Raw genomic sequence first — 16601 nt, forward strand, 5'->3', positions numbered from 1 at the left:
ATAGTCGCATTTTACGGCAAGCATGGGTTGCTGAAGACCATATACTATCCCGAAATCTTCACGGGTCAGAGGACACAGTGATCTTGATGCTAGGTCTTCATGATTAGCGGTCTAGGGTTCTGGATGCTTTGAGGTACTGGTAGATGCTCTACAAAGTGATCGCACAGCTACAACAGTTGTAAGTCTATGTCAAAGTATGTGTAGTACATAGACTTGCACAAGTCTCTAAGGCAATAATTATAAGTTTAAATCATAAGTTCTAGATAAAGTAAATAATAAAAATAAATTGTCCCTCTAAGAGACTGGAGTCCTTAGTCCACGTATCTAGATTTGGCTATTAGGAGGATAGAATTATTGCACATTCATGGATTTTTCATTCAATACAGCCTTGGAGCAAGGCTAGTAGTTCCAGTCACCTTAACGCTAGGATCGCTTTGTGGAAGGGACCCCAGATTATGAACATTGGCCTGGTCGTTGGACCGAGAGGTGGTTTCAAACTGCTGACATCTGTGTGAAACCATGCTTAAGTATTGATTCGTTGGAATTTCTTTAGTAACAAATGTCATTTCAGATGTTATGATTATACAAATGTATGTAATAGTTGTCATACTGGAATTTCCAAAGCTCTCTTAACAGTGTGTCTAATAATTTGATGATTAAGAAATTTAGTCTTTTGAGCTCCACTGACTTAAGCATGTTAAGTAAGAATTGAAAAGGGCGATGAGTGCATTACATGTGTTTGTATTTTCATATCAAAAGAACAGGATGTTGGTCTGTAATTACTGACATGTTGGTGACAAATGTCCTGCATGTTGTCGTTGAATCAGTCGGTGGACTTGGAATTCTGGGAATGTGATTATGTTTAACAATCAGGTTAATATGTCTCAGTCATGTTAATCATGATAATGAAGCAAGTAATTAGCTTACTATGGCAAAATTGATGTACCGTATTCGACGTAATAAGTGCCCTGCTCTAATAAGTGCCCATGGCGATGTTGGCTAATATATTGGCTAGTTAACAATCCAAATTTGCAAAATGTACACAAGACTTATTTATTCAAGTATAATATATATTTTATATGCACCCTTAATTATGGGCAATTAAATTCTGGAAAAATATATCTGTCGTACATAAACATTTCAGGCTGTCACCATAAACCACGAAATTTATCTTTCAACTGTTTTTTTCACCAAAATAATATTCTAATAAGAGCCCCCTATTTCTAAGTTTGAGAGCGCCCTGGGCGCTTATTATGTCAAATACGGTATCTTGTCGTTTTTTCCGTCGTTATCATTATCTCCTTATCATAACTATTGATTTGTATGAAGCAACTATTGATGTTTTGAAGTGTTTACTAGGTAAACCCAGACACTTATTTTCCCTCTTTTATGGTAGTTTGCTGTTCTTTGTTATTCACTCCTGAAGTACATATGACATTCATCAGTTTTTGGCAGCCCTATATTCTTTACTTGCCTCTTAAGTGTGTGGTTCGCTCGTCACACTGAAGACCCGGGTTCGATTCCCAACATGGGTACAATGTGTGAAGCCCATTTCTGGTGTCCCCCCGCCGTGATATTGCTGGAATATTGCTAAAAGCCGCGTAAAACCATAGTCACTCACTCACTTAAGTGTGTGAGTATGGTTTTACACAGAAATCTACTTCACACATTTTACCCATGTGGGAATCGAACCCAGGTCTTCAGCGTGACAAGCGAATGCTTTAACCACTAGGCTACCCCACCGCCCTTATTTCCCCCCCCCCAAAATGCATATGACGTGTATCTGTTTGGCGGCTCTAGTCATAGGACAGCTTTCCACACAAATAAAAACGAAGCTTGAATCTCAACCTGTGCACAGTGTATGGGTCCTCAGCTGCACTCAGACAATGCTCGCTGAGGAGGAAGTACAGCTAATTGTGCAGCAAGACCTAAGTAAGGTAAAAATCAATATTCTTTGCATTCGGACACAATCCATGCACTGAATGTACATTGTGCATCAGTATTTAGATGCAGATCAGGTGATTGGGCTCATTGGAGTGAGTGTGAGATTCTTTCCTTTCTTTTTACATTTTGAATAAGTTTGGACAATGTAGGACATTAACTAGCTGATAAATTATTAATATTTTGAAGTAGAAAGGAATGTTTGTTATGTAGGGCAAATATATGTGACTGGTGTGTCACTCATGTCTGTCCGGGATTGTTGAGTTGGTATCGGCCTGGGAATTCAAAATTTAAATCTTATATGGTTGTTGATGTCACTGTGACCCCAGGCAAGGTTTGAGATTTCCTACGCTGAATAAACAGGAAGTACAAGGAACATGCAGGATTCTGTAGGAAAAGTGAACTATCCTATCTTGGGTGAGTTAACAGGGCGAGATTGTTGCTGTCTTAGACAAGACAAAATAGGTTTCTGATGGGTTTGGTGTAATTTTGTGATAACTGGAAAGATGATGTCATTATTGGATGTTGAGCATGTTGGTGGGTACATGGGAGTTGGTTTGTCAGTCTTAGTTGCACTAGTCTGTGGGTAGTATCACTGTAAGAGCTCATGGAATTGACCCATTTATGTAATGGCTGATGCAGACATGTTGAAAGGATGAGTGGAGTGGATTTGGTCAGTGTGTAGTGTTGTAATATTCAGGTGCTGCATTTGTACCAATATTGTAGCATTGATTATCAAATTTTAGAACAAAGGATATGTTACACTTGCTACAGTATATAATGTTAAACACATAAATGGAAACAGTTATAATAATTAAAATAAATGTAATTCATTTTGGCAAAAAAATAATTGGTTTAGAATTAAAAAAGTCAGCTGAAACACATGGTTTTTTTTGTAAAAAATAATCGTTCTTACTTATCTAAGCAAGTTTCAAACACTCGCCAGGAGGCCTGTGAAGATCCAGGTTAGAATTGGTCTTGAGCAACCAATGCTAGTCTTTAGAGGTGACTAACGGGATCTGGTTGTCAGGCTCGCTGACTTGGTTGATGTCATGATGTCAGTCACTTGATTGTCTGTTCCAGACTCAATTATTTACAGACCGCAGTGATATAGATGGAATATTGCTGAATGCGGAGTTAAACAACAAACAAACAAACAAACACGCAAACAAACAAACCAACTTTAAATTGGGTAGGAAGTGCGATTTAGTATTTTTTACAATTACCTTTTCCTGATTCATTCATTTTACAGTCACAATTGAACAGGTTTCATCACAATTTTTTTTATTGATATGTTTATTATTTCTTAGAAAAAAAATGTTTTGCATGCTTATTTAGTCCTGAACTAAACTGGCTTACATGCTCGAATAACAGGTACAAATGACATGTATGATCTGCTACATTCTTGTAACGGTTCCTGGAGTTCTAACCAAATTCTTGTAGTTTCCCCCAACAACATTGGTGATAAACCAGGCCTTGGCATTGGCGGACTATATTGTACAACAGATGCCAGTGTTGAGTATATTCACCAGATGTTCAACTCACACTACAGCAGAGCAAGCTATGTCACAACATTTTTTTCCCACATTCCATACGATTGTTAGAAGAACGCTTCCCATGGGTTGAACATGACATGCGAAGGGTGTGCACTTGTACGTATATGCGCTCTTCATTTTCCACAACAATCATCATAATTTCCTTTAATCACCAGTTTTGGGAAGTTTAATTGCTGCATGTTTTCGGGAATGTGTCTGTGCTGTGCTCATCAGTTGCCATGTTCATTCATGTGGAGGGAGAGAGATGGAGGTCGGTGTAGTTGAAGAGGAAGTACTTGTGTTCTTGCGTGCCATGTGACGTTGCTGTTTGATAAATTGGTGGTGTTGTGTATGGAGCATTGGATTATTACGTTTTGGAAATGGATTTACAAATGACATGTGGAAAAAAGATTTTATTAATGTCATCTGGGAAAAGGATTTTTACAACCGCTCTGAGAAAATGGGAAATAGATTACAATTTCACTCCACGTGCGTTGATCCGACCAGGGACATGCATGGTCATTGAAGAGTCATGTTCCAGAGAGGGAGGACTTCGAATCTGGGCAGGGTGTTTTGTGGAAATCTGGCATAAGTCATGACCTTGTAATGCATGAATGCTTTTACGAAATGATTTTGAAATTTATTACATTGATTCTGTCCGTGTTTTTGATTTGATGGATGTGTTGGTTTAATTCAGGCACGTCATGTGGAAACAGATCCTGCAGATACGAACTATGCTGAAAGGTTCATTTGGAACTTGTCTTAGTTTTTGTTGGAAATGTGTTGTATGGATACAGATATGTGACATCTGCAAGGAAAAGAAAAATATTGACATGAAAATTAACAAAACAAACCTTGCATGTCAGACATGTTTTGACATCAATTTCAACACTTCACACCTCAGTACTCCCTATTCCTCTTATGTCATTTATGGAGAATGTTTATGTGGGCTGTTTCAGTGATCACTTTTTCACTTGATGTTAATTTAGTATTAGGGATTATCTTTGGAAAGTAATATATCATGGCTGGAGAGTTATAGCTGTTATTGTGCGGCATTGGCTTAGGCTTGTGGTGAGTATGGGGTCATATAGTCCATTTTAGTCCACTTGTGCCAGAAGCCTAAGATAGTGGGTTCAATTACCAGATTCTCCCTGAGTATGATTTTACATTTGTCAGCACCATGCCTGTTCATTGGTTTCATGGGGCGGTCGGGTAGCCTAGTGGTTAAAGCGTTCGCTCGTCACGCCGAAGACCCGGGTTCGATTCCCGATATGGGTACAATGTGTGAAGCCCATTTCTGGTGTACCCCGCCGTGTTATTGCTGGAATATTGCAAAATGTGGCGTAAAACCAAACTCACTCACTCACTAATATATGATATGATATGATATGATATGATATGATATGATATGATATGATATATGACATGATATGATGTCCCAGTAGGTAGCATTGACACTTGATATACTCTACTGAAGTAAACATGCATGCATCATAGTGGCAACACAGAATCTGTGATAAATCATAAGGATGAAGGCATACTGACATCTATCAAAACAAGGTGGTGCAGATCACGTTTTAGACCCAACTGGAGAACGCCAAGCCAGGATAAACACACTCCATGCAGTGCTGTAAGTCAGCCACATTGGGAGGGAGGTTGGTGTTTTGGCACTGAGTAATACTAGGTCACTCGACTGACTGTACTGACTACATTAAGTCAGGGTAATGTTTTCTCACTCTGGTCTAGCTTGAAACCTTACCTTGGTGAGATGGTTGGAAGCTGCATCAAGGTGTGTCTTTGTTACACAGAGTATGACTTTGGGGGTTTGGAGAGTTTCCAATTGGTTAAGGAACTGATGAGTAGGTCAGGGTCACCATAATTGTTGTTGGAATTACTCAGCCAGATAACTCGTCTTCCATCTCCCCAACTACTGCAGTTTGTGCCTGCTACCTGACGTTGCTGGAGCACTTGAAAAACACAAGCTTTTGGTAGACATGTTCTTACCTTAGTGTTAGCAACACACCATCTGGTGCAGTGTGTGCGGCCCAGTGCTGATCAACCAAGTTGTTGATATGCTGTGATACCTTTATAATGAGTGTAGTTTTCTGTCTGTGAGGGAAGTCTTCTTTCAATGATGTGGAATAGGCTTCTTGCTTTTTGAACATTGAGCTCGTTAGATACGTTTTTTAACAACTCGTAAGATAAATGGTATCTGACACACTTGTGTTTTAATCTCTATTTTAGTTTGAACCCCTTTAGATTTTCACTAGCAAGTTGAAAGTCTTATATCGGATAAAAAAGGAGATATTTTACTTTTTTTTAAAAGTAACTTTAAGTGGTGCAAACTTTTATCAGTTAAAGATAATTTGCAGTTTCCGGGATTTGTCTCACAAATTATTAAATGCATGGGCATTCCAGGACAGGAACTATCATTCAAGATCCCATCTACTCTCATCATAGGTCACAATTTTGGTGATTGGATGTCATGATGGCTGTTGAGTACCAGTAGTAGTGCTCCATTTGGTCAAACTCTTCTGAAGAGTAAGTTAGTATCGGTTTGTGCAACATTCTTGTCATTTCATGGCGAGGGACACCAAGTATTGGCTTTCATTTTACCATTGATTCATGTTGAGCAGCTACAGTTATGGATTTATATGTTCAGCCTTGTTAGTATCAATTCCAATAATTCTTGCGAATATGCTACCTCTGTGGCCATTAGTCCTGTAATTTGGCTGTCATCACACTATAAAATCTTAAAACTTTCAACCAAAGCCCTCTTCTCTGTCAACAGTCCATAATCAGTTGTGCAAGTAATAGTAGCATTCACATACATGAGGCAGGAAAACCTCGCTCCTTTTCTCTGTGTGCAAGTGGCAGCAACGAAACATTGTGATTAACGTTGTGTCGCTACATTTATGTATATGTACGTTCGGCCTTGTCGGTACCAATTCCAATTTTGTTGTTTCAGTGCATGCGCACCTATCATTTTTCACTTAGTTATTGCTGTCAGAACCTGGTTTCTATGGAGAATTTTACACCAAAATGTTATTAAACTGGGTAGGTTTTATTTTCATTGTCAACATCGTTCTGCCAGTAGTCAAGGTTTATTTTTTCTCGGTGAATTGTGTGACATCATCAATCGCCAAACCATCCAAACATATCAACATCATGCTCTGTACCAATTTGCTTGTCTGTCAGGGTGCCAAGGTAAGAGAGATGATTTTGTAGCACAGCATACAAGTCATTCTCTCTTCTGAACACGGAACCAACACACTGTTGCTTGCAGACTCTTTGGATCCTTACTAATTGGTATTCCACAGACTGGCACTTCTTTGAAGGTAACCTCTGAGTTAGAGTGTGGGTGATCTCCATCAAATTTGATTCCTCTCGTGGATTGAAAGTTATATGTTGTATTTTGTAGCTGTAGAGTTTGACGCAATAGCAGGTTTGTTACTTCTGTGTCTGTTGTTTGCCTGGCAATAGGGTCTGTTTAGTGGCATGTTCTGTTTGGGTTTGTTGTTTTCTGTGTGGTTCATGCTTTTCTGGGAAACATTGGTTGCGTAAGCTCGTGGGTGTTTACATCGACATTGGTATCTCGGTCAGGGTATGAAGTTGAATATTGCTGCAGTGTAGGAGTGCTCATGATCAATAGTAGTTGTTGGAGATAGTACTGTGCAGTTTGTGTGTCAATAGCAGAGGATGAATTGTTTGATAGGCATTACTTAGAAGTTGACGGATGACAAAGTAGACACAATTTATGGATAACAACTTCTTTAATACTGTAAAAAGCGAAGTTTTGGTATACATCCTTATACCGTTGTCAAACAAGACAACGGTATAAGGATCTATACCGAAACGTCGCTTTTTACAGTATTAAAGAAGTTGTTATCCATAAATTGTGTCTACTTTGTAATAGCAGAGAATTTTTAAAGTTGAATCAGCTTTTACACCCCAAGATGGAAAAGTGTACTTGAATGTTCAGCTCATAAAGTCCTGTAGACCCCTGTAGTGTCACATGTAAAAAAGGTTATCATTGTCACTTCGGAAATAGCAAAGACTTATGGTGAAATATTTTTCTGTTACAATTAGATTGATGTCATTACAATTAGATTGATGTCATGACTGCTGTATGTCAACTCAGACTACAAACAGGTTCATTGTGATTTGTTATAGTATTCACGACAGTCCGTACGTACGTACGTCCGTTGGAGTTGGAAAACGGTGTTGCCGCAATATGTCAAGAACTAATCTCTGGATTGTCTTCATATTTGGTACTATGGTGTATATACAGGCGGGGGACATTTCGTCACTTTGTGACAAATACTTGTTTTGTTTGTTGTTTGGTCAGGGGAGGTGGTGGGAGAAGATTTTTATTCTGAAATTCAAATAGATATGACCAGGACCTGATGACTAACTGACTCACATACCTAGACGATGTTGCTGTCCTTTGGTTCAAGGATATGCGGAAGAGTTTGTGGTTTGATTGAATATTATTTCGTCCAATACCTATTGTGTTTTGTAATCATCACCATTGATGTGCTGCTTCTCACTGAATGGGAAAGTGTATCAATCAGTATCCACTCTGGAAACTGTGCATTTGATATATTTTCAAAGAACAATGCTATTAGTTTCAATTTCAAAAGTGGTGATATTGTTACATTGTTGAAAATGTGATGCATTCATTAACAGTGTTGCATGTATTGCTGGAAATCAATATCTGTATTAATAATGAAACTGAGATGTAAGAAGAATGCTGTTGCTAACATGTTATGTGCTGACGAGGTTACCGTGTTCCCCATAGGAAGGTGATTATTATATATATTGGGTGTTTGTCCACATGTTGTGAAGTACTTGTAAGACTTAATCATGACATGTTTGACACCCATGGAAGCTGTTGATTGACCCATGTGATCTCAGTTTTAGCTCTTGATACCATACAGTCGATACATTGTGTATTTGGATGTGGATGGTTGTAATTCATGTTGTATTCACCTTCTGTTAGACACATGACACAACAGTGTTTTAAATTACCATAGTCTGCCAGTCTGATTCAAGTAATATTCAGTATTCTCGTGGACTACCACTTTATTGTTTGTTTGTTTGTTGTTTAACATATTCCAGCTATGTGACGCCAGACGGCGGTCTGTAAATGACCGAGTCTGGACCAGACAATCCAGTGATTGACATCATGAGCATCGATCCGCTAGTAACCACTTTAACATGAGAGCCATGCCTAATTACACTTAATAGAGGGGTACACAAAGTATGTGATCTAAACTACAAGTTGTCAGACTTCCATTTTGTGGAAGTCTCTCTGACTGAGTGGGACAGGTTGCTGTTTTTGTGTGCTGGAAACTAGGTGCCCTATTCTGAAAGTCTGAGTTTTAATCCCAGATGGAACAACACCCAAGAATTGTACTTTACTAAGATAGTGTAATCACAAATATGACATGTTACCACTCAACCATTAGGTAGACGGCATGTTTTTTGTAGTTTCATTTTTGTGAACTGAAGACAGTAAAAAATGTATAACACTGTACAAATGTTGGTCAGTTGATGTGTAAGTGTTTACAAGATCCACTTTCTGGCAGTGGGTAAGATAACTCCAGGTCGGCACCTGGACTACTCTGTGAGTGACCTACTGTTGTCTGCTGGTGGAGTAGATCAGGTGGTTGATTGTAGTCATGGTTGAAAACACAGGCCAAGGCAGCCTCATGGAGAGATGACATGTAGATACACTGTGTAAAAACATACTCGTATATCCTGCCTCCAGATTATCTGCATATAACATGCCAATCAATTTACCATTTCTTAAATCATTTTGAGTTGCTTCCTTGAAATACTCAAGATAATGTTAAGAAAACCAGTAATATAACATACTTTGCATAATTGTCCAATGCGGCTTTTTCAGTGCACGTACCTGTTTTTTCCTTTTAAATCCTTATTTAATGATCAAATGCAGACATCACCTGCATGAGCTATACTACAGTGGACAATACACACAATGGCTGCATCTCACTTATTGCAGTGTCTCCACTACCACCGGTGTGCGAGCGGCCATGACATGGATCTTGAAATTTGCCCTGATGGAGTGACATGTGTCTTTGTTTATTTCTGTGGGAATGCTGTAATAGTGAATTTTTAAAAGGTTTACAACTGACATACTATTTTCCAGATGAATTTACATTTTGTTTGTTTATTCAGATTGGTTTGAGTTTCGAAAAACACAATTTCCCCCCTCATCTTGTTACTCTACAAACTACAGGTTAGTTGAAATGAAATAGAAATTGACAAAAGGGGCGGTCGGGTAGCCATGAGGTTAATGTATTCGCTCGTTACGCCGAATACCTGGTTTCAATTCCCGACATGGGTACAATGTCTGATGCCCATTTCTGGTGTCGCCCGCCGTGATATTCCTGAATATTGCCAAAAGCGGCGTAAAACCAAACTCCCTCACTCACTCCAATTGACAAAGACAAATAGCTGTGGGAAGAATATTCGGTGTCTGGACATTCATCACTTATTTGTAAACATACAGGTCAGTGGGTTGCCATACCATCCATGGCTGTGGCCGCAGAGTAGGAAGCTCTGGGAACTGTCTATCACTGTGAGGAGCTTGGTGACTTATAGTTAGGAGCTTAGTTACTTATGGAAGTTGGGGCCTGATGTAACGTGACACACTTAGAGCAGGATTATTCTATAAAAATGTCTATTCATTGTTTTCAAAATACCCAACAGACTTGACACAAGTGGGTAAACATTGAATGCCAAAGAAAAATATTAATATACTCAATGAGAAAGATAATGTGTGAGTAAATACTCAATGGCTCAAGACGTTATCCTGAGCACTGCCCAGTCTTATGAGAAGCAGGTGCCCCTGGCCGAGTGTGGTGGGTTTCGTATGGCTGTAGGCAGGGTGTAGACACAGATTGGGCTGTCCTAATGAGACTGATATGATGGTGTGACCCAGTTCCACTGACATAATTATCAATCGTCATGGCAACACTTTTGGAAGTACTTACAAATTGATATATGTAACTTGGACCTGTGAGAAAAATGATCAATTACGATAGTGAAGTACAAACAGGTTCAGAGTGGATATTTTCCCATTTTGGGATGTTTTATTTTGATACAGTTAGAAGTAAGTCCTGTATAATTGGCTGCCTCACTGTGAGATGTGAAAGGGAAAATGCACATCATTTGATATCCATTCAAACCATCTCAACAACGCTGTCCAGAATATAAAAGCACAAATAGTATAAGGTATGATAATATGTTCTAACCCATTGAAGGCATAATGGTGAGATTACCATATTGTTCAGGGTATTAGATTATATTCTGTTTAAATATCAATGGCGGACGTTTCCATTTCAAACAGAAACATCATCTGTCACTTGGAGTTTACTGTGCAGTGTATATAACATAGAAGGCTGTTCATCGTGTCGTGTTGTGCCGGACATGACTCCATTGTTACCAATCACCAGGTGTCGCTCTCACCTGATTGTTCACGTGAATGGAAGTGGGACTTACCTGGTCATTAAGCTGACCTTCTTTCTCACCTGTTTCAGGTATTGGCCGGCCATATGGAAGAAAGAATGTTCTTGTTGTTAGATGATATTTTGTTGCTTGCTGGACTCCAACAGCTTACTGAGTCATGTCATGTTCCTTGGGATTGAAATCAGTCTGGATGCTTCATATTACCCAATTCATGAATATTCCATTCAATGAAAATATGTGTATTAATTCATATTGGGGATAGTCTAGCATGTTGAGATCTCAAGGGTTTTAAAACGAATCCTGCGATATCCTTACATAATTACTTTCTAAACTCACAATGTGGGCTGGTTCCATAATGGCCTGTTTTCCTGAAGGTCCAGTCTGTGTTATGTTGGATTTATATTAGATGGAAATGGGATCGTGGTTGGATCCAGTGTGATAGACTTCTTACATTTTGTTTCTGTTGTTCCAGATTGCAAGATGGAGTCGCTTGTGGAGATTTATACATGAAGGGGAATGCGACACATGCACAGAGATAGTGCTCGACCCTGACCTTGATCCAAGCTCTGACCTTGACCCACGGGTCAAAAAGTTCCTAATGGACAGGTCAATACTCAAAGTCCATCTTCCTAATGGGGGATTTAACATGGTGAAATATGGCGATGCCACAGACATCAAGGTGAGTCAGTGTAATGATTGGGATTAGTCCTACTCACGAGGGAATACAGAGTTCATTAATATCGGTAGGCATCTTGTGCTTCACTGGTCAGAGGTGGTGGGGTTGCCTACTGGTTAGAGCATCCGAAGACCCGGGTTCGATTCCCCACGAGGGTACAATGTGTGAAGTCCATTTCCGGTGTCTCCTTTTTGTGATATTGCTCACTCACTCACTCACTCACTCACTCACTCACTCACTCACTCACTCACTCACTCACTCACTCACTCACTCACTCACTCACTCACTCACTCACTCACTCACTCACACACTCACTCACTCAGTAATGAAAGTCGCAAGTCATTGGTCACTCACTCAATCACTCAGTCACTCAGTAATGAAAGTCGCAAGTCATGATTCTGTTGGGCAAGAAATTCTGTGATCACCATTTATGAAAATATGTCACAAATATTATTTTCCTAATTATCTCATTTCATGCATAACATACAAAGAATTTGAAAGCGTTTATGACACTTCTGATGAACTAAGTTTTGTCTTTTGTCAAGAATAAATTATCTTTAGCAATACAAGCCCAAAATACGTCCCCAAACCAGCGTCCTCAAATATAAGTGGACAGATAATTGTTGTGGGCATCAGTACCGCATGGTCCTCATCTTGGTCCTCTGGAGGAATACACTTCATTGGTTCCAAGGAATCGGTATGGGAGTTTCTTAAACTGAAAGGCAAACTAATTTCAAAACTGATAATTAAGGCAAAGAAGTCAACCTTTTGCATTCATGTATATTCATAACTAGAGAAGAAGCACCTTACAACCATCTGAAGATGAAATTCCCAAACATATTGGACGTTTATGTATTGAGATGTAACAAGGGAATGCAGTAGTTAAGGTTTTGCTTAGCATATTGACGAGTGGTAAATTATCTTCAGTAAAAGGTTCTTTATTACCCAATATTCATGCCGTTTGATGATTGTTACCAACAACTTTCGTTGAAAATGTGTCTTTTCCAGAACTATTTGTAGATATCGATTCACAAGCATTATTATTATGTTGCATTGACATTCCATAAACGTGGTGATCATTGAAGTATGTACTACTCAACAGAAGTTAAGGATGACCCAATACCTTCATATTACCATGATCACTCTAGTAAGTTTCTGACATTGGCCCTTTATGTGAAAATTTGAAAACACCCAGACTTGCCCAAACAGCACAATGTTAAAATGCCCAATTGTATTGGGGGCCTTTTTTTTCAAATTTAGGGACTAAAAGCACAAGGCCCCAGCCTAGAATTATCCCTGTATTACTATGCATAATTTATCATGCCGTGACAGATTGACTGAAGTAATATGAAAGAATGGGTGGTCCTTAAAGTCTTTTGAGTACTATTTATGTTAGGTCAGATTGACCCTCCTATTCAACCTAGACCTTGACCTGTGGAACCTTCATATGATGATTGTACTGTGATGATAGAGCTGGAATAAATTGTGATGGTAGTTGCCTATTGATATGCTGGGAATAATGACAGAACCATGTGGCGTGGGTAAAGTCCATTAATTACATGCTATACAGCACATTAATCATACATCAATAAAGCAGGACGATGATCAGTTACCTGATAAAAGAAATTGGGCAGACGTCAGTTTCTAATTCCTGTTAATGTTCATCATTCCCTATAATTTGCCATAGTTTATGGTATCAACTTCCGAAATAGGCTATCAGTAGTATCATGTGAAATAAGGATTGTTTAAGGCCACTTCAGCAGAAGTCTGTGACATGTTAATCACCATTTTTGGTGAAGCGCAAAATGGGAGCTTTGGTTGATGCTTGTACTCAGCACTGCTGATTGATGAAACACGAGACTAACTGCTGTTTGATTGTTTCTGCTGCACATGGTGTTGATGTAAGAATACCCCTGATCCACATCATTGGGGACCGCCTCTATGGTCTAGTGGTGGAACGTCTGCCCGGAGAGTGTCTGCCGGGAGAGCGTCTGCCCGGAGAGCGGAAGGTCAGGGGTTCGATCCCAACTGCGTCATACAAAAAGACGTTTAAAGATGGTACTTGTTGTTACCCTACCTGGCGCTGGGCATTAATGGGCTAAAAAAGAACTGGTCAGCTCGGAGTCATTGTACTGTGTCTGAGTGAGGTATTCATGTTAAACTGCAGCATTGGAGCCTCAGTGACCTAGCATTATAAAATTGTTCAGACTAATACACCTCACATCAACATTGGGGGATTTTAAGTCAAGTTCGGTACCCATGCGTTATCAGACTGTCAACAATCATAATGCTAAGATCGCTTCAGCAAACGAGGTCCCCATGGACTGAAGCTGATCTGTAAGGGTCTATCCATGAGTCTTTCAGTGATTTATAAAATGTTTCTAAAGAATATAAAACACAAGTCTGTGCATTGCACTGGTAAAATGGTAACCATTTTAATGAAGCTGATTGTAAACCATTTCGAAATGCAAAGGAGCATTACACACCTCCCACCAGTGCAAGGGCCATGTCAGTGTGCACATGTCTTGCTAATTCTGTTGCATGTTCGTTCAAGGAAGTTTTCACAAGATTTTATTCAGTTGTGCAGCCAGAATGTAACATACTGACAGGACTGACTGTAAAAGGTTTGGCGAAACTGTTGATTCTCAAAACAATAAAGGTGGCAGCGATGATGGTAAATTCCCTTGTGAGAGAGTTAGAGTTGAAGAATCTCCTACATTTTTAAAGACCCAGATCTGTTTTTTGAAGCGACATTGTTGTTAGACACCCTTGGAGCCAGTAGGTAAACAGCCCTGTACAAAGACTCCAGTGTGGTTCAATGAGTGTATCGAGGTACCTGGTAGCTGCTGTATCTGACATTGGAATAATAAACCATGACATATGAGGGGATGGAGGAACCACAGCTTGGTACCTTGAGGCATGGAATCTTCTCATCCTTCTGCTGTAGTACTTACTTCACAGTCTAGTGATGTGGGACTTGATTACTTCACATTCAAGTGCCGTAGTACTTGATTACTTCACATTCAAGTGATGTAGTACTTGATTACTTCACATTCAAGTGATGTAGTACTTGATTACTTCACATTGAAGTGATGTAGTACTTGATTACTTCACATTGAAGTGATGTAGTACTTGATTACTTTACATTCAAGTGCCGTAGTACTTGATTACTTCACATTCAAGTGCAGTAGTACTTGATTACTTCACAGTCTAGTGATGTGGGACTTGATTACATCACATTCAAGTGATGTAGTACTTGATTACTTCACATTCAAGTGCCGTAGTACTTGATTACTTTACAGTCTAGTGATGTTGGACTTGATTACTTCACATTTATGTATTTATATGCATAATTATCCTCACAAACGCACATGGCTGTATCGACAGTTGAATCCTCATTCATCAACCTTTTTAGTCTTCATGTTTATCTTATCTTATTTCTTATTTCATTTCTTAATGTTTATGGGGTGGTCCGGTAGCCTAGTGGTTAAAGTGTTCGCTTGTTGGCCAAAGACCCATGTTCGATTCCCCACATGGGTGTGTCCCCCGCCGTGATATTGCTGGAATATTGCTGAAAGCGGTGTAAAATCATACTCACTCACTCACTCACTCTTTCTGATTATGTTATCTTATTTCTTATTTCATTGCACCTTGCTTTTAAATATATTTGATATCAGGGAAGAAAGAAATCATATTATCAATCTTGACACCATATCCTCTTGTGTCAAAAATTGTACTGCGTGTCATCTATCAATACACAAATGACAACAGGTTTCCTCTAATCAGAAATTACCTGTGGGGATTCTGGGTCCCCTTCCAACCTATGCTGGTCGTTATGAACAGGCAACCAATTGGATTGGGTGGTCATGCTCGGTGACTTGGTTGATGGCGTGTCAATGTACTCCGATGATGTGGGTAGTTGCTCAAAATATCAATGACTGTAATGTCTGGTCCAGATTGTAATATTTACAGGCCACAGTCATACAGTACAGCTGGCGCCATACAGCTGGCGTCATACAGCTGGTGCCATACAGCTGGCGTCATACAGCTGACGTCATACAGCTGGCGTTAAACAAAAAATTGAAACAACATGCACGCACACACGCCCGCACACACCCTCATCTAATATACACAACATCAAATGGACAAAGTAATAATACACTGATAGGTCGTCATTTATCTAGTGGCATGTTCAACAAACATTTATCATCAAGGAAAATATAGTGATGATTTGAATGAATCATGATATGGCTGTTCTTCTCAGTGAAGCATTGGTCGTTCAGATACCGAGTTATGTGGTAGTTTTGGCAGTAAAGGCAACAGTGGTTCTGTGCAGGAGTCAAGATGGGTGATGGGTGATGGTTCCCAGGGGAACACTAAACAATTGGATGACACCCCAATCAATATCACTGTGACCTGAAGTGACCTTGTGTGTGACACCACGGTTATTAATCTGCTACTTAAGGGAATAGGCAGGTGGTGGAAGGAGAGATTACTAAAAACACCAACGCTTGTAGATGGTTGCTTTCTTTATGGAAAAAAAATGTAAAATGACCGATATCTTTAAAACTAGACAGTGAAAAATGCCATTCTGTTATTGTTTTGCCATTAAAATAATGTAAATGAATATCAATATATTTTGGTACACATGTACCCAAGGCAGTATTGAAAATGATGAGGTGTCCTCGGGGTAAAATGACCGATATCTTTAAAACTAGACAGTGAAAAATGCCATTCTGTTATTGTTTTGCCATTAAAATAATGTAAAGAATATCAATATATTTTGGTAAACATGTACCCAAGGCAGTATTGAAAATGATGAGGTGTCCTGGGGCCTTCAGGTTTGCCCTTGGAGCTGGAGCCCCTATGTCGGTCACCTTTACAAGGAACCCTAGACATTCATGTGTGTTTATGAACACCGTATGGTATATAAATGTTCTATTTGGTAGGTT

General features: G+C 39.3%; 1 protein-coding gene across 19 annotated transcripts in view; it reads left to right on the top strand.

The window, feature by feature from the left end:
- Positions 1-16601, top strand: part of LOC139480549 (focal adhesion kinase 1-like) — a 169184-nt gene that overhangs the window by 71130 nt on the left and 81453 nt on the right. For 15 of the 19 annotated variants that reach the window (XM_071263664.1, XM_071263653.1, XM_071263654.1 and 12 more), the window contains exon 2: positions 11446-11652. In XM_071263664.1, the coding sequence (XP_071119765.1) occupies positions 11572-11652 (81 nt within the window). In that variant the 5' untranslated portion in view covers positions 11446-11571. Of the gene's footprint in view, positions 1-1861; positions 1938-1964; positions 2037-3563; positions 3594-6740; positions 6815-11445; positions 11653-16601 lie in introns of those variants that run through there. The other 4 variants (XM_071263661.1, XM_071263660.1, XM_071263662.1 and 1 more) reach the window with 4 other exon arrangements.

Source organism: Haliotis cracherodii, unplaced genomic scaffold (genome assembly GCF_022045235.1).
Source record: "Haliotis cracherodii isolate W230 unplaced genomic scaffold, xgHalCrac1.p SCAF_4, whole genome shotgun sequence".
Lineage (NCBI taxonomy): Eukaryota > Metazoa > Mollusca > Gastropoda > Lepetellida > Haliotidae > Haliotis > Haliotis cracherodii.